Source organism: Rattus norvegicus, chromosome 13 (assembly GCF_021556685.1).
Source record: "Rattus norvegicus strain SHRSP/BbbUtx chromosome 13, alternate assembly SHRSP_T2T, whole genome shotgun sequence".
Taxonomy (NCBI): domain Eukaryota; kingdom Metazoa; phylum Chordata; class Mammalia; order Rodentia; family Muridae; genus Rattus; species Rattus norvegicus.
Genome location: NC_141546.1, coordinates 50,870,494 through 50,891,600, shown reverse-complemented (window position 1 = coordinate 50,891,600; position 21,107 = coordinate 50,870,494). Strand labels below are relative to the sequence as shown.

General features: G+C 45.7%; 1 protein-coding gene and 1 long non-coding RNA gene across 4 annotated transcripts in view; one reads left to right on the top strand and one right to left on the bottom strand.

Annotated features, from left to right (window-relative positions):
• The window catches only part of Nr5a2 (nuclear receptor subfamily 5, group A, member 2), a 119,870-nt gene extending 114,774 nt beyond the window's left edge, over nt 1-5,096 (top strand). For 2 of the 3 annotated variants that reach the window (XM_087581543.1, XM_087581544.1), the window contains exon 8: nt 2,025-5,096. In XM_087581543.1, coding sequence (XP_087437669.1) covers nt 2,025-2,272 — 248 coding nt within the window. In that variant the 3' untranslated portion in view covers nt 2,273-5,096. 3 annotated transcript variants of the gene reach the window in all.
• The window catches only part of LOC102547822 (uncharacterized), a 92,465-nt gene that overhangs the window by 23,779 nt on the left and 47,579 nt on the right, over nt 1-21,107 (bottom strand). The gene's annotated exons all lie outside the window — the stretch shown is intronic.

The following is a 21,107-nucleotide window of genomic DNA, read 5'->3' as shown; positions in this document are numbered from 1 at the left end:
ACTTTTCCAAAAGTCTACTCTTCTATTTCATATTGTTCAAATCCCTACATCCTCCTTAGTAGTCTTTGCTGTCAGCTTTTCTTCCTCAGCACATCTGTCACTGTCATGTGACTTTATCCCACTTCATATGTATATATTGGGCGGGGGGGTGGGTTGGTTCTGTTTTTGAGACAGGGTTTCTCTGTGTAGTCAGTCCTGCATGTGTGGGATTCACACTGTAGACAAGGCTGGCCTCTAACTTAGAGATCCGCCTGCCTTTGCCTCCTGAGTGTGGGATTAAAGGCATGAACCACCAGGCTTCACCTACTGAAAGTCTTCCTGCTCATTTACGTTTGGTAATTTTGAACCAAGCCGAATACTAGATCATGGACATTGGTAACTGTTTTATAAGTCTTTTAAGCCCACTTTAAAAATATTTCACATATGATGGAAACTGCAAACTGCTATGTGTGTAAAGTGTACCCACAAAGGGTACAGTGCTTCTATGTAGCATGGGACCATCTGTCCCACTCAGTAAACAACCACGTACTTTTGAACACACACACACACACACACACACACACACACACACACACACACACACACCCAGCCCCGTCTATCTCTCTCACTCTGAACTAAGACTTTCTCTCTCTCAGTTGATGTATTTACTTCTTACCACTTCCTCCTCATTGGTTTGAATCCCGACCAGAGACTTGTTAATAGACGCTGCTTAGTACAAGCGTAAACATTCAACCCCCCTGAAAGCATTTCAGCAGCACATGTAAGGGACCTTATTGTAGACTCCCTGAGAGACAGGCAAGAGGAGCACAGGCAGGTATGACACAGGCTAATGTAACAGTGCCTAAACTATTGGGTATGAGTTACTATGGCAACAGTTGCTTTTCATCTAGGACATTTAACCCTTCACTAATCTTATGGTATTTGGTTCACTTCAGAGTCTTGTTCATTTTTGTCAGAAAAGCCAAAGGATGAAGGTGGCTTTGTGTACTCTCTAAGCAGGAATATCTATAAACACATCTGTGTATTTTTTTTCCAGCAGCTTCTATACACACTCTAAATAAAAGTTACATGACGAACATAAATAAACTCCGGAAGTAAAGCCCCATCTTTCCCTTGCTGTCATCTGCGTGGGTTTGCCCGAGCATCTGACTTTTGTGACACTGTGTCTCTCTTTCTTATCCAATATGTCGAAGGACCTCAAGGGCAGATGTCTTAAAATTGGATGCTGGGAGTTAGGCAGGATGAATTGCCCGTGTCCAGCTTCTTCATGCCTGTGACCCAGGACCAGGAGAAAAAAAAGAGTCAGATGTATGAAAGCACAGCGAGGTTAAAGGGCAGCAGGCGCCCTGGCTTCTCCTCTGCCTAGAGGACACGGCTTTCCATTTGATAAAGATCATTAGTCACCGAGATATATATTTGAGATAGTTTCCAGTGGCGAATCTTCACTTGGCAGTCACTGGAGTGTACCAGATGGTTCATTAGCATAGGCTAGACAAGTCAAAGGCTTTCAGAATCATTTAGAAAATGTCAAACAGAAACAAGAACCCTGTCACTTTTTATTAGAATTAACTACATCACACCCTGGACACAGATTTCACCTTGGGTCAGAAAAATTAATACAGAATTATATGAATTGTGTAATATACTGGTTTAAGATAGGTCTTTCTCTAGGGACTCATTTGCTGGCAATATATTATGATCCCTCTACTTTAAGAATCCTCAAGCCTTTCCTTTTGTAAGATATAAGAAGAGTTGACCTTGCTCAAAATCCATTGGTGTCTAATTGATTTGAAGTATATGCAGAATTTCAACAAGACAGTCTTGCAAAGGCTTTTTTGCGATCCTTTTTCCTGGAAGCTTGGTAGAATGGGGCCTACTGAATATTCAACATAGAAAATATACTTTATATCAAGAGGAATATTGTGCACTGAACCCCTGTGCACTGAACATTGCTTTAGTAAACAGAAATAGAAAAAGAAAAATACACCAAAATGAAATCTTGTCCTTTGTTTTTTTTAATGCAGATGTCAAGAATCTTGAGAACTTCCAGCTGGTGGAAGGCGTCCAAGAGCAGGTCAATGCTGCCCTGCTGGACTACACACTTTGCAACTACCCACAACAAACTGAGAAATTTGGACAACTGCTTCTTCGACTACCAGAAATCCGGGCAATCAGCAAACAGGCAGAAGACTACCTGTACTACAAGCACGTGAATGGGGATGTGCCCTACAATAACCTTCTCATTGAAATGCTGCACGCCAAAAGAGCCTAAGTTCCCACCCCTAGACCCTTGCTCTAGGGACAGAGACTGGAGGGAGAAGAAGAGGAGGAGGAGGAAGGAAGACAAACAATGCTCTGAACTGCTCCAAGCAATGCTAATTACAAACTTGGTTTAAAGACACTGAATTTTGAAAGCATAATAATGAATAGCAAATAAATGATATATCAGGGTATTTGTACTGTAAACTGTGAATCAAAGGCTGCATATCCCCAAAGGATTCATAATGGGATGGATTGAACTTACAGGTGGAGACCAATACCACAGCAGAATGAAAATGGACGAAACAATCCTTGTATATTTAAACTAATCTTCTATTAAGAAATTCAGCAATTGATCTGTGTTATTAATTGGACTTGTCCAGAATTACTCCATGGTGAAGCTGAACAACTCAAGAATACATGGGCTGAGCCCCGGCAGCCCCTCCATCCCCCCAGAAGGCCCTATGCCTTCTGACCTGTGAGCCCTGAAGCTATGTTAAGGACTTGTATTCAGCCACACCCAGTAGTAGCTCCACTAAACCATGATTTCTGAATGTCTGTGTCTTAGACCTGCCAACAGCTAATAAGAACAATATATAAATATGTCAGCTTGCCGTTTTAAATATGTTCTGAAGTTTGTTTTGTCGTGTGTTTGTAATTAAAAAAAAAAAACAGGCAGTATCCCTCTTCTATATAAACATTACTTAATATTAAGGGAAATCAAACAAATCTAAGCCAATACTCCCAACAAGCAAGTTAGATCTTGTTTCTGCTGTTGTTGTTGAAATGTGGCTTTGGCATGGTTTCATAAAAATTTTTGGCCAAGAGGCTTATGTTAGTATACATCCATCTGTTTAGTCATCAAGGTTTGTAGTTCACTCAAAAATAAACCACTAGACATCTTTTGCTGGATGTCAAATAGTCACAGTCTAAGTAGCTGGAAAGTCAAAGCAGTTTGAGCATTGCCAAATGAAAGAATGGTTGGGCTGCAAAGATGATTGACTCAAGCAAGGTTCATCCCAGTTGTAACTTGAGCATCCCCTAAACTGGGGATGCAAAAGCGTATGGCCTGGGAAGACAGGAAAGCCAGTCCTCCTACAAAGGGGAAGTGGAAGATACTGGCCTCTCATAGTCATAGACCAAAGTCTGCTATAGAACAAAATACTGGAGGGCAGAGATAGCAAACAAAGTCTCCAAACAGTGCTGTCAGTATTAGCATGCGATGCCACAGGCATGGAAACCTTGCCTTACTTCCTGGTCCTGAAAGGGAACTGTGCAGATGTGGATCAACGTTTTGTTGAAAATAAAGTATTAATACTTTAAAGTCAAAATATAGTGTTTACATTCTTTAGGTCCTGGGAGGAGCTGGGGGGAGGGACTCTTGATAATACAAGATAGTAGAAGCAGTCGTTTCTTTAATTATTTTTAACAGTTTAATTATTGTATGTCGTGAGACACTAAAATCAAGAATGGGACTCTCATTTCCTCTATAATTTGTTAAGATTACCAGCAGCACAATCACTTGTAGAAACTGTATTAAAAAAAAAAATCTCCCAGTCCCTTTGTTTCTGGCTTTGGAATAGTTTTATTTATATTGTATATCATAATAGTTTCAACTATAGACAATTACAATGTTAATTTATTGTTCCTTGGGTTCCCCTTTGTATAAGATAGAGCCAAGACTAAAGAAACCAAATATATGTGTTTACTATAGCATGTCTTCAAGTTAGTGAAACATAGTTCAGGGGTATAGAAGGGTCTTAATGATTAAAACCATCCATTTGATCACATGTCCTGAAATTCCCATAATCTTTCTGTATCTTATTTAATATCCATTGTAAATCATGTGACTTAATAGCTTTTTCTTGTTTTTAAGACATTTTAACAATAAAAAGAGTCTTGCCTGGTTTTCCTTTCCAAACATTGTAAGTTGTATACCAAAGATATTAGTTTATTACTTCAGTGTGTTTTTTAAAAAAAGATTATTTTATTACATTTATGAATCGCCTGTAATATCCACCCACGGGAGGGACTCACACTAGCTGTGTTGGGATTGACTCTCAGTGTTATCCTCGTTACTCTAAGGAGGAGGAAAGTCATTAATGAAAGCTCAGATCCAAAGCATTAAACCAGACAGAGATATGGCTGTTCCTCCCACTGAAAAACCCAAGTTGGTTAAAGGCACACGGAGAAGGTGCAGATGCCAGTGGCTAATGGGAGAGCTCTATCTTGGGTGTCAATGTGACTAGAAGGATGGCTGTTTGGAGGGTTTTGACATTGAAGACAAAAAATCCATGTTTCCCTATTTTACATATCTAGTGCTCCCCTACCCAACATTAAACCTAAAAGTTGTCAAATACTGGTTTGTCGTTCACCGAGTAGCTTTCACCCTGAGAATGGTTAGAGAAACAGGCAACAGTCACATCCATACCAAGGACAGAAGCAGCTTGAGCAGGAGTGTAGGTGGTGCCCTGCAGTTATCGGATGTCAGTTGGTAGCCCAGTTTGTAACTTAGCCAACTGCTTTATTGATTTCTAGGGTTCCTAATAAAGGCAGACTCAAGAGGGAAAGGTCTTCAACTGAGCTGGGTTTCCCGTAGTTGGTCTCTGTGAAGAGACAGTCTGTGATGTCTTGAGTCTTTGGATGGTGGCTCTTCCGCAGCTGCCTTGGACTTGAATCCATGCAGTCTTCAGAGTGTAGAGTTGGTACCTTGTTGACGTCTTCTTACTGTATCAGTGAAATATACACATTGTCATGTCGGTTCTTGCCATGAATTTCTCAATGAAAGTGGATTTTTTTCCAGTATTTCAATAAATATTGATATGTCCACCTGGTAACGTTTTGGAGTCTTTATGTTGTCCTCGTGTTGCATATGGAAGCATCAACTAATTAACATAGCTAGGAATCCAAATAATTTCACAATAATACATGTTTCGTTCCCTCTCTTGACCCTCTCTTGACCTTCCATCTAAGGCTCCAGATGTCAGCAAACAGTGCAGAATATTCAATTTTTATATCATAGTTCCAATACAAAATAAGGCATTTTATGCCATTTAATGAAAGCAGTTGGCCCAGAATTCTCAAATCTTTTTTTCTACCAAACATTGTCCTAAAGTACCTTTTATTTTATTTCAGGTCCTCAAACCAGGCAGTAGTGGCACACACCTTTAATCTCAGCATTTGGGAGGCAGAGGCAGGTGGATCTCTGTGAGTTTTGAGGCTAGCCTGGTCTACAGAGTAAAAGTTCCAGGACAGCCAGGGTTACACAAAGAAACCCTGTCTCATAAAACCAATTGAGGTCCTCGGAGCAGTTTAATTTTAAAGCCCTTTGAAGCAACCAATGTATTTATCAGAGGAGGACTGGAGCTGGGGGGCAAGGGGGGTTGTATTTGCAGTTAGTGATGCTAGAATTCATGGCTTTCCTGCATGCTAAGCAAGCCAGGACTTCTGCATTATATTATACCCAATTCAGGGAGGTGGTTTGACCCAAGGGGTACACTGACTGCTTTTGCCATTCTGTCTCTTAAAGGAAGACTCTAGAGAGAATTGGGCAGTCCACAGCCAACTACACACATGTGCCAAGAACTCAGAACCAGGTGTTAGGGGCATGTCTGGATGGTCAAGTACTGGTACAAATGTGAGAACCACGGTCCAAATGTCCAGAACCTAGTAAAAGCTATGTGGATGAGGCATCCTATCTAATACCAGCTAGAGAGGTGGACGTAGGATTTGCAGGATACTAGCTAAACTAGGTTCAGGAAGTGGAAAATGACGACCTCAGGCCTTCACATGCAAACATGCAGGCGTACTCATCTCTTAACATTCGTTACCTACAGAACACACGAAAACCTTTACGCTCTGGAGTTTAACCCTAAAAATAAAATGCCTAAAAAAATGCTAGAGAAATTAGCCTAGTTCAGTACTACCCAGCTTTAGGAGACATCCAAAGCAACTGGAACGGCTACAAAAAAACACTTCAGGAATAAAGGACTACGAAGTATGGTGAGTCACAAAATACTTAAATTATGATTATAAAACATTGAAGATCGGGGTTGGGGATTTAGTTCAGCGGTAGAGCGCTTGCCTAGCGAGCGCAAGGCCCTGGGTTCGGTCCCCAGCCCCGAAAAAAAAAAAGAAAAAAAAAAAAAAAACATTGAAGATCAGCCAACCCCTTCCACTGTGTCCTCCTCTCGTCCTCCACAGGCTAAGACAAGCGAGATGCCGCAGACCTCTACTAGACAATGTCTGACATAGATAGGATCCTGCAAAGTTATCCATTGGATGTATCTACATGTTGGCGTATACATACGCATTGTGGAACTGAGATTTTAAGCACCTAAACAGTGCTCTACAAATCTCACCTACCCTGACAACTCCCCGCACCCCCAGAAAAAACCAAACTGCGTAAATCGTTTCTTGGCACGCCACAAAATATACTGTATTCATGTTTAATTGAACTATGACTTACACAGCCCTTATTATTATGCGTGCCTAACTTATCACCCAGGTCAGCTTAGGTGAGAACTCTGAGGTTGTTTTTAATGTTTTTTTTCAAGTGATAATATACATTTAAAAAAAAAAAAAAGCAGGAAGAGTTTCTCCAGAGTCTACTGGCAGCTGGCAAAGGTCATTCTGACAGAGCCGAAGGAGCCCGACTTCCATTCTTAGAATAACACATACTGAGTTGCTAAACCCACTGTACCCTGAGGCACCCAGAGAGGGGAGAATGACTCACGCCGATGTGCACTGGGTTGTTCCGCTGGATATTCGAAGTAACTTTGAGGGGGTTTGTGCCTTTAACTAAGTTTGACGTTCAGTTTGAAGCCATCTCTGATGTGTGTGTTTATGAGGACCATGTGGAAGCTTTGTTCAGCAGCGCACAGGTCAGAAAGCTACAACACTTAGTGGTCTTGACATTTCCCTGGAATAATACAGACCAATTTTCCTAAGCGCCAAACAGGAAGTGTATAGTTTAGTTACTCAAAATAAATATTCTTGAAGGAGTTTAACTGTTTCGCATGAGCACTTGTTTTATGTTAAGTTGGAAATTAATAACGTGGTGAGGGGTGATGGGTTAGGCTTTTTTTTTTTTTCTTTTGGAGAAGAGCTTTGCATGTGTTTGTTGCTAAGGAAAAAAAGAGGGAAAAGTGGTGGGGGTGGGGGTGCGGGGGGGGGGGGGCGGTCGCTATTATTAGACCAACCGCTGGGTTTGAGGCTGAACTACCAAGAACCCAGTAGGATGCAGAGAACTGGGTTCTCCCTGCTCCATTCCTCAGATCTAAGGCTGCCGCAGGAGCTTCTGTCACTCCTGGGGCCAAGCTCTCTGCTACGTCCTGCAGGTCAGATTTCAGATTCTCGCTAGGTCCCTGTTAGCTGAAAATGGCCAAGGAGTGTCACCAAACAAGGCACAGACAGTTGTCCTGGCTCATCAACCTGAGAAGACGACCACTCTTGTGTGATCCAGTGCCATTCCCCATACTCTATGCTCTGGGGCACCCCTTCTGAGGGTGTAGCCAAGCTCAAGTAGCTATGGCCACCTAGGGTGTCCCCGAACTTCTGCACTAGGAGCTGAAGCCCTTCCAGGTTTGCCACCCACAGTCCTCTGCTCTTCTTCTGTGACCCTTCTTCCCACAAGGCCTCAGGATCTAAAACCCACCGAGTCCTTTTCCTGCTTCTCTCAAAGCAGACGTCTGGCCTCCCAGACACTTTAGATCAGCCCCCTTGGCATTTCTTGCCTGATATATGGGGTAGATTACTGACTGGACTCCTGGCATTAGTCTGTCTATTCCCAACCTCACTCCATACAGCAGCCAGACCAATTGGTTGGTTCACTCCCACACAACCTTCCCAAGGCCTTTCTTTTGAGGATTATGGAGGGGCCCGTGTCCACTCTGCCATAGGGCATGGCCGCTCAAGGAGACAGGATGCAGGAAGTTTGACCATGCTTACTCTACACTGTTTTCAGGCAGGTGTCAGGCCATAGGGCAGTCCCAGGACCTCGCTCCGGGGATAGGGAAGCACAGTCTGCAGCACAGGACATAGCTGGAGCCCGCCTGCAAGGAGGCCTGGGCAGTCTCAGGCTCCCAGACACCCACTCGCCACTGGATGCTGTGCGAAGGCTAAGAACAGAGTAGGGGCCTGCAGGATGGACCTAGGGGCTGAAAGGGAAAAAGAGGGGAGCTCCAGCTGGTCCCGTGGGGTCCGGCTGCAGTGGTGGGCTACAGGCTTGGCTTGGTTTGGCATGGTGTCAGCTGTGGCACAGAGAGGCCTTCTACAGAGATTAGACGGAAGCTCTATAGGCCAAGGCCTTCATGGCTCCCCACAGCAGATCCCAATGAAAAGAGGCAGCCCATGGTTTCAAGACATTTATTGTCATGGCGTAAGGTAGATGAGTAAAACCGTACCCCATTTCTCAGGGTGGGCCTGATATTAAACACCTTTTGCAGGGAGGAATGTCTGGGCACCTCATTAAACTGGAGATCTGTCTTGAGCCTACGAGATGTGTGGTCACTTCCTCTACCTGTGGAGGGGCTTGGGGCATTGCCCTTACGTGACTGATAGCCACAAATGTATGGAGGGCTGTGGCTAGTGACAGGGGCCTGGTTTCCTGGGAGTCCCTTCAGGGTTTCTAGCCTTAGCTCAACCAGAAACCAGGCTGCCTTTCACAGTCCCACTTTTCCTGACTTGGCCACTCCCTGCCTCCCGAGCTAGTCTTCCCAGCCCGGGTCAGCCCCTGCCACAGAGAACCGCAGCTGTTCTTTCCTGCGTCTCCTTCTTTACCTGCTGGTCCCCATTGCAGATGAACTCCACAAGACACAGAGCTCTGTCTCCATCCTGTGCGACTCACCTGAGGCTCACTCCTCTGTGAAAAGTGTCCTAGTGTCATTTTGGTTATTCCCCCACATCTGACCCCTGCACTCACCAAAAACAAATAAAAACAACTATGGAGAAGGCAAGTGCAGTGATTCAGTAAGTTCTAAGCCTTCAGTTCAGTGCAGATGGTGATCAGATCCTCCCTATAATTTCCACAAAGGAATTAAGCTCCATGACCCATAGACTACATTGGACTGCAGTAGACCCATAGACTACTACTAACCCTTGGCCTAGCTTTCTAAAACTTAAAACACCAGTGATAATTAACAAGAGCCAACGGGAGGGGGGCATGTGTGCGTTGGGTATGCGTTATCTATGGTGTTTCTTTGCAAAATGGTGGCTCAGACTTCCATAGGTTCTAGCCCCACTGTTTACCACCTGTGGGGAGATGATGCCCTCAAAGCAAGCAGCACTTGATGAGGCAAAACTGTTCACCTCGTGGCCAAGAAGCAAAACAGATCGTGGGGAGCTCTACCTCTTGAAATCCCCATCGCTCTGAGGGCTGAGATTTCAGCCCATAGATTTTCAGGAGACATTCAGTCTTAACTCAGTAGTCTTCGTTTGCCTTGACTTGGTCCATGAGCATCTTGCTGGAGTTCAACCTGGGATGCCCTAGTGCCTAGTGCCCAACCAAGATGCTCAAATACCCCAAACCTAGTGTCACAAGTGTATTTCATAGTCTTTCAGGGGCAATGCACTCATGTTATTAACTGCTCTATGCCTTTCCCTGGGAAGACATAAGCAAACACAGACCAAAGAAACAATTCTGCCTCAGTCTACTGGCAAGCCATCGAGCTTGCTGGCATACAGGTAGCTCATAGGTATCTACATAGCTCGAAAGTCTAGCCCACTTTGTGAGGCCACGCACTCTCAAAGGTCTGTCCTAGCATCCCCTGGCTAACTTGTAGTCAGGCCCCACCTCCCACCTAACTCTACTAGGGACAAAAGTTTGTCATTTTTCTGAACCTTCAGCCAGGAAGGTTCCTAAGCTCCAAGCCTCCCTCTTCCCTTCCTCCTAGAAAGAATATTTCAATGTAGGAGGCACAGTCTTGGGCGTGTGCTAGTTCTATTCCTGTGACTGTGTTAAAATGCTCTAATAAGAAGCAGCGAATGGGAGAAGCCATCACTGCCGGGAGGTCAACATCGCAAAGACTTGAAGCAGCTGGTCACATCGCTTAGTCCAGGGTCCAAACCCAGGGAATATTGCAGCTCGTTTTCAGACCAGGCTTTCAACTGAGGCAGTCATGTTATCTGTCACACACATGCTCGCCAGCCAACCTCCCTTAGAAGATTTCCCAATGGGACTCTACCCAAGTGATTTCAGGTTGTGTTAAAACTAACCATCAGGTGCCAGCACAACATTAGTCCAAGAAAGTAGACAGTAAACATGATGTTCTACTTATACAAAATAGGCTACCTTCTGAAGAAACAGGTATGGAAGGGATTCGAATTATACGGTGTGGCCTCAGAGAGTAGAAACCTGTTGGTGTAGGATAGGTACATCTATAAAAGAGACTATATCACAATGCAAAGATTAAAATAAATAAATAAATAAATAAATAAATAAATAAATAAATAAATAAACAAACAAACAACAACAAACCAAAAACTCAAAAACCTAACAGTCAAATTGATCCAAAGCTTAGGCCGCCTGTACCAAAGGCCAGGACCTCCCAGAAACTTGTCCTCTCAAGGCCAGACTGGACAAGTGCTTCAGGTGTGACTCTGCCTAGGGTGGCTGGCCACCACTTGACCCTCTATACCTGACAAGGCCCAATTTTAACAGGACCAGAAAAATAGCTTACTCCAACCCCCAGGGACAATCTGCCTGTGCCTTTCAAGTTCTGCTAGAGTGGTCTTACACTCAGAGTCAAGAACCAGCTCATGCATTCACGAAGTTCACTTCAGTGTTTATGACGAAGGAGAGAAATCACAGCCTACGAGACATGTCAGGCTGATTCATCCTTATAAATAGGCCACAGTTAACATTCTGAAACAGAGAATGTGTCAACTTTCTGAAAAGCTTTAGGCTTCCAAAACTCTTCTCCCTGGAGTCAGAGATGGCGCGCAATGATGGAGTGCTTGCTGAGATACACGATGCCCTGAGTTGGATCCCCAGCACTGTAAGCAGATGCACAGAGCAAACCAAACATACTTCTCTACCTTCTGCTGGGTTACCCATGCCTATGGTCCTCACCTTCATCTGAGGGGATCAAAAATGTCTCCTGGTTAAACTGGAGAGATGGCACGAAGAACTGAGTTGGATACCCAAGACCAACATAAAAGTGGGGCATGCTCATGTGCACCTATAACCCCAGCATTGGTGGGGTGAATATAGGGATAGGTAAGGCTGGCCAGAGAACTTATCCAGCTGCACCTATGAGCTTCAAGTTCAGTAAAGAGACCCAGTCTCATATGATAAGATGGAAAACGATAAAAATACCCCATCAATATCTGTTCTACACACACGTGCATAAATCCTCTCCCCTCACACACACATGCATACATGTACCATATACACACAAGCATGTATGAGTGTACCCTCTCGTATAACCATGCACAAACACATGCATGCATCACAACACACATACACACACGCATGCATGAATACATGCACCACACACACACACACACACACACGCATGCATGAATGCACCATCTCATACACACATGAAGCACATACATGCCCATGGTCAGTGAGATCATGGTAGTTGCTTTCCCACCCCTTCCTCATAGCTCCTATCCTGGGCTACTGAAGCCCACCTGATCCCTGAAAACATCTGTGAAGGAAAGGCAGTCCCCTAACTTGACTTGGACCTCTTAATTAAAAAGCAATGGTCGAGTCCATCTAACGCGTTCCAGGTGGTGATCTAGTGCAGAAAATGCGTGAATATATGCTGAGGATAAACAATGAAGTAACATCTCATTTTAAAGCAGGGTGCTGTGTGTGGTGTATGGCTGTGTTTGGTGTCCTTGTCCACCAAAACTCCCTTTCTCTCCCCTCAATGTCCGGCGTCCTGAAGAATTCACTCTCACACGTTCTCCGCAGTGCCCATGTGAGTAAGGCAGAGCTGTAGCAATGGAGTGAGTGAAAGCGAGGGGCAGCATCTTCTGCAGGAGAGAAGAGCTTCGTTCCCTGGCTGGGTGCCACTGTGGACAACAATCCAACGGGACAGACAATGAGAAGCAACAACAAGGAACAACAAGGAAGTTGTCCCTTGACCACCTGACACCATCCTCTGGCCAGCCTTGGGTAGCTGAGTTTATTTTAGTATGTTTTCTCTACAGCTTAAGACTTTTTTTTCTTAAGATTTATTTTCATTTTAAAGACTACCCTGTGTGCATTTAGAGGAACACACACATGAATGTTTAAATGCAAGGTACCTGTGGAGGCCAGAATATGGAGTTACAGGTAGTAGTGAGCCATCTTGATGTGGGTCCTGAAAACCAAACTCAGGTCCTCTCTGAACGCAGTATATGCCCTTAATCTCTGAACAATCTTTCCAGCCCCTTTGTGCTTTATTGTAATATATAAGTATGATCTGATCCTCACAACGATCTTGTGTATTTTATGACATACTAACCTCATAGCCCAGGCTATCCTTTTCACTTCCTATGTTCCTCTAACTTGGCTGCAAACGACCCTCCTGCCTCCTGAGTGCTGGAATTATATGTGTGTTTCACCACCCTCAGTTCTTAGGAAGCAGGCCACTAACGTTTGCCCCATAAATTTCCCGAGCCCTGCAGTTACTAGGTGTTAGCAGACCAGGGCTCTGTCTGCAGAGGGACTGGACGTACTAACTAGGCAGAGCTTCCTGAAAAGCACACACCACCCCAAAAAGCTGCTGTCTCTCCCTTAACTGAAAGTTTATGTTTGGGATGAAAAGAAGCAACAGTGGAAGACAGGTTTTTTTAGGTTCATGCCATCAAAACGGAAGCAAGAACAAAGAAAACCAAAAACAAAACAAAACAAAAAAAAAAACAACAAAATAAAACCTTTTCTCAACAAAAAAATCCTCAGTGAGCGGGCTGCTAACCACAGCTACTGAAACAGTATCGCAAGGGGGTTCTAAGTCCGTGGCAGAACACTTGGGTTCAATCCCCAAAGCTACGAGATAAAATACAAACAGGAGTGTGCCCAGAGCTTTGAGAACAACTCACAAGGTTGTCTTTGGGTCTTACTCAATGAGAATTCAGAGGCAAGAGCCTTAGTTTATGTGCCGTCTCGATAGGAAACGGCCACCTTTTCTCCAAACATGAGTCCTGATGACACTACCATATCAGTGGTTTGCCTGTTTATTTTGCCACAGGATCACTTGAGAATGTCCCCTATGCATGAATACTGGGGGACACACAGATGTGGAACCACACTTATGACAAGAATGCAGGCTACTGTGTCATCGCTGTCCCCAACCCCCTGGCACTGGCAATTATCAAAGTACTGCCTGTTTAAAAGTTTCTATTCCAAAGTTGCCCCCACCCGGTAATCAGTTAGGACGACAATGAGACAGAGCGGGAAGGAGCTTCTATAGATAAGTGTGGACGCGCATGCTGCACTTCCTGGTCTTGTCACAGCAGGCTTTATTTCCTCTCAGCTCCCACATTGTGGTCTTAGGTTGCGAATCAGATATCTCTGTGGCCATTGTGTGGCCTGGACTCCTGCCAGGCTTCCTGTGTGGTGCTCAATCAATGTTCACTCCATTTCTCAGAGAAGCCTTGAAGTGGCTTATCCAGTTGGGGGTGGGTCTGGAGGTGACCCAGCCCTCCACAAGCAGCTCAACACAGAGCTGGTGCCTACCTAGCTCATCCATACCTGGTGCCACTCAGGAACAAAAGGGATGGCTAGCAATAACTGGGCCCTTGTTTCATTCTGTTGCCTTCTTAATGCTCACAGCCCTCCAAGATTAATGCAATTCTATTCACAGCACAGACCAAACAACACATTCCCCAGGTATATATAAAGTATGCCTACGTACACATGTATGCTTGTGCGGATGCATATGTGTACACTCTCCTGAAACCACCCAGAAACACCACCTATGGTTACTCTCGCCAGGTGCAGTGAGAACTCAGATCTGGTGTGGGGGCAGGGCTACGCCTTCAACAGTAAAGGTCACATGGTTGGTAAGTGACAGGGCCAGGAGGCGGAGGCAAACTGACTTCATCAGAACAGGAAGCCCACACTTCTAGCAGTGAGGCACACCCTTCGTCTTGTGTTACCCCAGAACAACAGAAAACAATACATGGCAGAGGTGACTTCTACCTCACGTTTTTCGTTTCATCACCTGACACTTGGGAAGAGTCTCCCCTTTCTTGACCTCAGCTGCGACGTTCCAGAAGCAAAGGCCAGGAAACATTACTACAGTCACATGTTCGATGCGTTCGTGGGAAGTGCGCACACCATCTGTTTCACTACACGCACCCCTTCCTTGTATTTTTACTCTACACACCTGTTGTGTCTAATTTACCTTTTGATGCCTTGGCTTTGGCTTTTCGTTTGTGGTTGTTGTTTGGAGCGGGGAGAGCAGGAGAATGAGACAGGGTCTTACTATATAGCATCGGCTATTCTGGAACTTTCTATATAGACCAAACTGGCCTCTAACTCAAAGCAATATGGCCGCCTAGACCTCCCAAGTGCCGAGATCAGAGGTGTGCATGCTATGCTGCCGTGTGCACTTCAGTGGAAAGGCAATACAGGACAGGAGCTGCTTGGCTCAAACGCAGGAATGCAGAACCTTGTCCTGCCAGGTTTGTGTCTCAAAGGATTTCACAGAAGGGGGAGTATTTTAAATGTGGGTGCTGCTTCCACAGGCAGAAATGCCTGGATAACAGCTGCTGAGAGGTGAGGTGTGAAGGACAGAAGTGAAAAGAGATCAGAGGAGGAGGAGGAGGAGGAGGAGGGCTGGGAACAGACAACAGGCTGAGCTCAAGCATGGAGGAATTTGGTGCCCCACATGTGGCCCATATATATACAGCCACCAAAACTAGGTAAGATGGATGAAGCTAAAAAGTGCATGCTGAAAGGGACCGGGTATAGATCTCTCCTGAGAGACACATCCAGAGCACAACCAAAACAGAGGTCAATGCTAGCAGCAAACCACTAAACTGAGAACAGAACCCCCTTGGGGGGAATCAGAGGAAGGACTGAAAGAGCTGAAGGAACTTGCAACCCCATATGAACAACAATGCCAACCAACCAGAGCTTCCAGGGACTAAACTACTACCCAAAGACTATACATGGACTGACCCAGGGCTCCAACTGCATATGTAGCAGAGAATAGCCTTGTTGGAGCACCAGGGGAAGGGGAAGCCCTTGGTCCTGCCGAGGTTGGACCACCAGTACAGGGGAATATGGGGGGGGGGCAGGCAGTAAGGGGGATGGATGGGGGAAATACCCATATGGGGGCTGGGGAGGGGATGGGGGCTTATGGACAGGAAACCAGGAAAGGGAATAACATTTGAAATGTAAGTAAAGAAATACATCTAATAAAAAGAAAAGAAAAAAAAAGAGTAATAGAGGCTGGGGAGGGGCAGTTACAGTGCCTAAACAAACAAGAAGTTCACATGCCGAGGGTGGTGGGGGAGAAGAGGAGCAAGATGTACATTTCTGCTTCTGTTGGGAAACACTGTCACTGTGCTACCTGGCTCTGGAAACCCTGTGACATCATGTTTGAAGCTGATACCAAATTATAGTCAAATGGCCACATTTCAGACAATACACAGTGGTAGTCTCATAAGATTACATCACGTAGAGGCACAGGAGTGGTAGCCATCTTGATCTAGGTAAGATCATTCCGCATCAGTCTCCCAACAATGGAAATACCCAACAATGCACTCCCCGGGTGCATATTAAAGCATGCCTATGCTCACACACATATGTATGCCAGCTCTCCTGAAGCCGCCCGGAGACATCGCCCACGCGCACTCTCACCAGGTGCGGTAGGAGCCCTGATGGTCGGTCCCGTGGCGAGCGTCCCCAGAAGGGGTTTTCCGTCTCCGCTTTGATTCACAGTCCACAGAGATGGCAATTTCCTGTTTTCCCAGCTCTGCAGAAAACGTCCCCAAATATAGTCTGATATGGGACAAAGCCTCATCACAGATGCAGGGATACCAGAGGGAACCGGCAAAAGAGCGGGTGCGTTCTGAAGCCTTAAGAAAAGGAGACTGAAAGGAAACGGGGGATATACTATTTAACACGTATTTGTATTCGAACACAAGTGCCCGGGAATGGGGAATCCCGAAGCCTGCTTATTTTGTAATGAGGAAACACTCCCTGTAAATAATCTGTTTGCTCCTGGACTCTGAGAACAAAATAAAGGTCTGTGCCCTCTTTTCTCTCTCCATTAGGTATTTCTCAAGAGGTATTTCTGGGGGGGGGGTGGAGTTTTGAGGAGGGGGGCCTGTGGCATCACTGGCAAAGGTCTTTCCTCAACTTCAATCGGGTGTGTGGAGAAAGAGAGCGGCAGAAGGTTTGTCACCACCGTGGCACACTCATCACTTGTAATCTATTAATACCCCCAGGGCTGCTACGGTCTCATGGAGTGGCTGGAGACGGTAAAGGCTCAGTGTCATCAAGTCAGCTGCCATCTTGGGTGTTCCTGGGCTGCTAATTCTCCTTGATGTCTTTGCTGGCACAGTTGTAGACATGTACTCTTCTTGAGCACAGGAAAGTACTGAATTCGCCATCCTACCATGGGGAGTAAAGACGGCAGTGGTTCTAGCCCTGGTCCTGATGTCCAGAGATAGCAATCTTTCCTTTTCTCCCCACAGCCCACTTCCTCTCTCTTGGGGCCTGCTGCACTTTCCAGAAAGAACAAGGCTTACACAAAGTCACACAAGACTAAGAAGATGAGTGTAGTCAAGACAACACTTTTTGAACATGAGTTGGAACTTCCAGCACCTACTTAAAAGCCAGGCATGCAGACCACATGAAGCTCAAGAAGGAGGAAGACTAAAGTGTAGATGCTTCAGTCCTTCTTTGAAGGGGACACAAAACACTCACAGGAGGAAATACGGAGACAAAGTAAGGAGCAGAGACTGCCCCACCTGGGGATCCATCCCATATACACTCACCAAACCCAGACACTACTGCTGATGCCAAGAAGTGCATGCAGACAGGAGCCTGATACAGTGGTCTCCTGAGGGGCTCTGCCAGAGCCTGACAAATACAGATGAGGATGCTTGCAGCCAACCATTGGACTGAGAATGGAGTCCCCAGTGGAGAAGTTGGGGAAAGGACTGAAGGAGCTGAAGGGGCTTGCAACCCCATAAGAAGAACAATATCAACCAACCAGACCCTCCAGAGCTCCCAGGTACTAAACCACTAGCCAAACCAAAGAGTATACATGGAGGGACCCATGGCTCCAGCCACATTTGTAGCAGAGGATGGCCCTATCAGACATCAATGGAAGGAGAGGCCCCTGGTCCTGTGAGGACTTGATGCCTCAGTATAGGGGAATGTCAGGGCCGGAAGCAGGAGGGAGTGGGGGGGGGCAGCACCCTCATAGAAGCAGGGGGAGGAGCAATGGGATAGGAGGTTTCCAGAGGGGAAACTGGGAAAGGGGATAACATTTGAAATGTAATATAGAAAATATCCAATAAGAAAAAAAAAAAAAAAAGCCAGGCATAGCAGCATGGGCCCAGACTCTGGACTGGAGAAGAGAGATTGAACAGACCCCTGGAGCCTGCTGGCTCACCAGCCTTGCCAAAGAGGTGAGATCCAACTTTACTGGTGGGTCATGTTTCCAAATAGAAGTAATATGAATGTGGGGATATGCTTAGTGGATAGGGCACCAGGACCCATGTAAAAGCCAGGGAGGTGTGATGGCTGCCAGTTAATCAAGGGAAGGAGAAGAGAGAGGGAATCCCTTGGGAAAGCTGGCAAATGAAACTACAGAAAAGTAGTGAGCTTCAGGCTTAAAGAGACTCTAGCCTCAATAAACAAAGTGGCGAATGATCAATCAATACATATAATGTCAACTTTGGACCTGCAATACCTACTCGTGTAAACATGCTTACGTGCAAGCAGGCCACACACAAAGCAAGGAAGTGAAGAAGCCATAGGAAGACATCCCAGTGTCATGTCAACCTCTGTTTTCCACACATACCCTCCTGGGCGCGCGCGCACACACACACACACACACTCTCTCTCTCTCTCTCTCCCTCCCTCCCTCCCTCCCTCCCTCCCTCCCCCCTCCAAGCCCTGGTCACATGGCCAGTAATATCTCAGCCTAAAGATCCCACATCTTAGCAGCATAAAGCACCACCCCATAAGCCTAAGGAATGAAATCTACTAAAGTCCCCCTGTTTCCTTTCCCATGAGGTTGTGGGGGACACAACTCCCCACCAACTGTTCCCAAATACTGTCCCCAAACAGTGTTTTCAACTCAACAGCCAGCCATAATTGATGTTGCTGGGCTTGAATCAAGTATTCACTTGCTTTCGTCTTGATTTTAACGATATTCAAAAGCAAGTCATTTGAAAAGCGATATTACAGTCTATCGTTCGTCTTGAACAACTGAAGAGCATATCTTGACTCACTTGAAATTTTTTTCTTCATCTTATTTTTAAATTACTTTTGTTTTATGTGTATGGGTGTTTTGCTTGCTGTATACAACATGTATGTTCACGGAGGCCAGTAGAGGACATAGGATCCTCTGGGACTGGAGTTACAGGCAGTTGTGAGCCACTACGTGGAATGCTGAGAACTGTACACAAATCGTTGCAAAGCAGCTAGTGCTTTTAAATGCTGAGTAATCTCCCCTGTCTTCCAGAGGACCTGAGTTGATTTCCTTATGTCAGCTAGCTCACAACCCCCTGTAGATACATATTACTAGATAGCTTTATGTCAGCCTGACATGAGCTATGGACATCTGAGAGAAAGGACCCTCATTTAAGAAAATTCTGAAGATTAAACTACACCTAAGCCTGAAGGGCATTCTCTCTTAATTAGGATGGACAGGGGAGGGCCTGGCATTGGAGGCAGGCTGGTTCTATAAGAAAGCAGACCAAGCAAATCAGAGAGAGTAAGTCGGTAAGCAGCACCACTCTGTGGCCTCTGCATCAGCTCCCGGCTCCGGGTTCCCACCCTGATTTCCTTTACTGATGAACAGTGATATGGAAGTATGATCTAAATAAACCTTATTCTCCCCAATTTTCTTCGGTCATGGTGTTTGATCACAGCAATAGAAATTCTAAGATTCGTGTGTGTGTGTGTGTGTGTGTGTGTGTGTGTGTGTGTGTCTAAGTTTAAATTGTCCTTTTACTAAAAATCAAATTTAGTAGTCCAAAACATAAAACTGTACTCAGCTGCACTCAGCCCTTCGTCACAATGAATGTGTATTATGCAGTTAGCAAACAATAGCCTCTGCCCATAAGATCTGCCCAAGTCTTCATGACGAGTCTAAAATGACAAGCGTATCAGAAAAGCATAAGTAGCCCACCAAGGTGCAAATGTGTTGAGTGACAGTACCCAAAATCTTAGGAAAGCTACCCACACACTCTGCCTTTATTTACCCGTCTAGCCTGGGACACTGTCGGGAAGACACTGTCAGGTGGCTCTGTCAAGCTCCTCACAGTACCTTGCCCAAAAATTCCTAATAACTGCCTAGAAATTCTTCCCTCTTACCTGCTATCAATTTTTCACATTATTCTTATTCAGAAAGTCATTGTATTGGAGTCCTTCATTAGACGAATTTGGTAAAAGGAATTCGGTATACTTATGGTTGGTGATCGCTTCATACTATACATGCCAACGCTTTAGTACTACAGAAAAACAACTATTTCAATAAATTATATACAGTAGTCACCTCAAACAATATAGTTCTTCAGTGGATATCTTGTTTACTCTTGTTAGTCATAGCAGGCCTGTCATGCAGCCTTCAATCTAAATCACATTCTATCAGTTCGTAGTGGCGCGATCCCTCGAAAGATGAAAAGGGGGGGGGAGGGCGCAATCAGCACCAACCTTGAAGATGGTGGGCAAGCCAGCTCATTTAAGGCCTTCATTTGCCAGCCGACAGTTCTTCTGAGTCACGTAGACACCAGCAAGGAAAGGGGGGGTGTGTGTGTGTGTGTGTTAATCTAACAGTGCAGTGGTTCATTAGCAACTCTGGTGTCAGATTTTACGAGGAGAAAGCTGAGTGCTGGAGACGTAGCCCAATGGGAGAGTAGTTGCCGTACATGCAATAGTCTCGGTTTCTATCTCCCAGCGCTACAAGAAGCCAAGCTCAACAGTTGTGGGTAACATCGGAGGAAACAATAGACTCTGAAGGTTTCTCGCTAATCTGACATTACTTGCCTGTTGGCAGCACGCCGACTCCTCAAACTGCCTTTCGTGCCTTTACTCAAACTATACTTAGTAAGCCGGGGTCCACACACTGCCTGTTCCGAGCCCTGCAAATGGAGCGGTGAGCGGACGAATCCCCGGCTTGGTAGATAGAGTCCGAGCTTCATGGGAAGAGAAGAGAAAATCAGAATACAGAGTATGTGCCACATCGGGTGGTTTGCTAAGTGTCATGGTGGGACATAAAGCAGAATAAGGAGACCAAAGGCCACTTGGGGGGAGGGGAAGGGTGTGGTGAGGGAAGGACTCTGACAATAGACACCTGCAGAGGAGTTCCCTTGCAGCTTAGTGCGGAGGTTTCCCAGCCAGAGAAGGGATATGAACCATGGCACTGAGGCAGGAGCACTGCCGCCAGACTTGAGAAATAGCCAAGGGGCACCAAAAGAAAGTGAACAAGGGTGCTTCAAGGAATAATGTCAGAGGGGGCGGGGCCGTGGCACAGAGGGCCTGGGGGAGTGGGCGGGGCCGTGGCACAGAGGGCCGGAAGGGGGCGGGGCCACGGCACAGAGAACCTGGGGAGGGGGCGGGGCCACAGCACAGAGAGCCTGGTGAAGAACGGAGTAGGCTCTGGTACTTTCTTGGAGAAGAAGCTGTAGGGCAGAGGGCCTCAAGGAGAATAACAGGAAGTTTC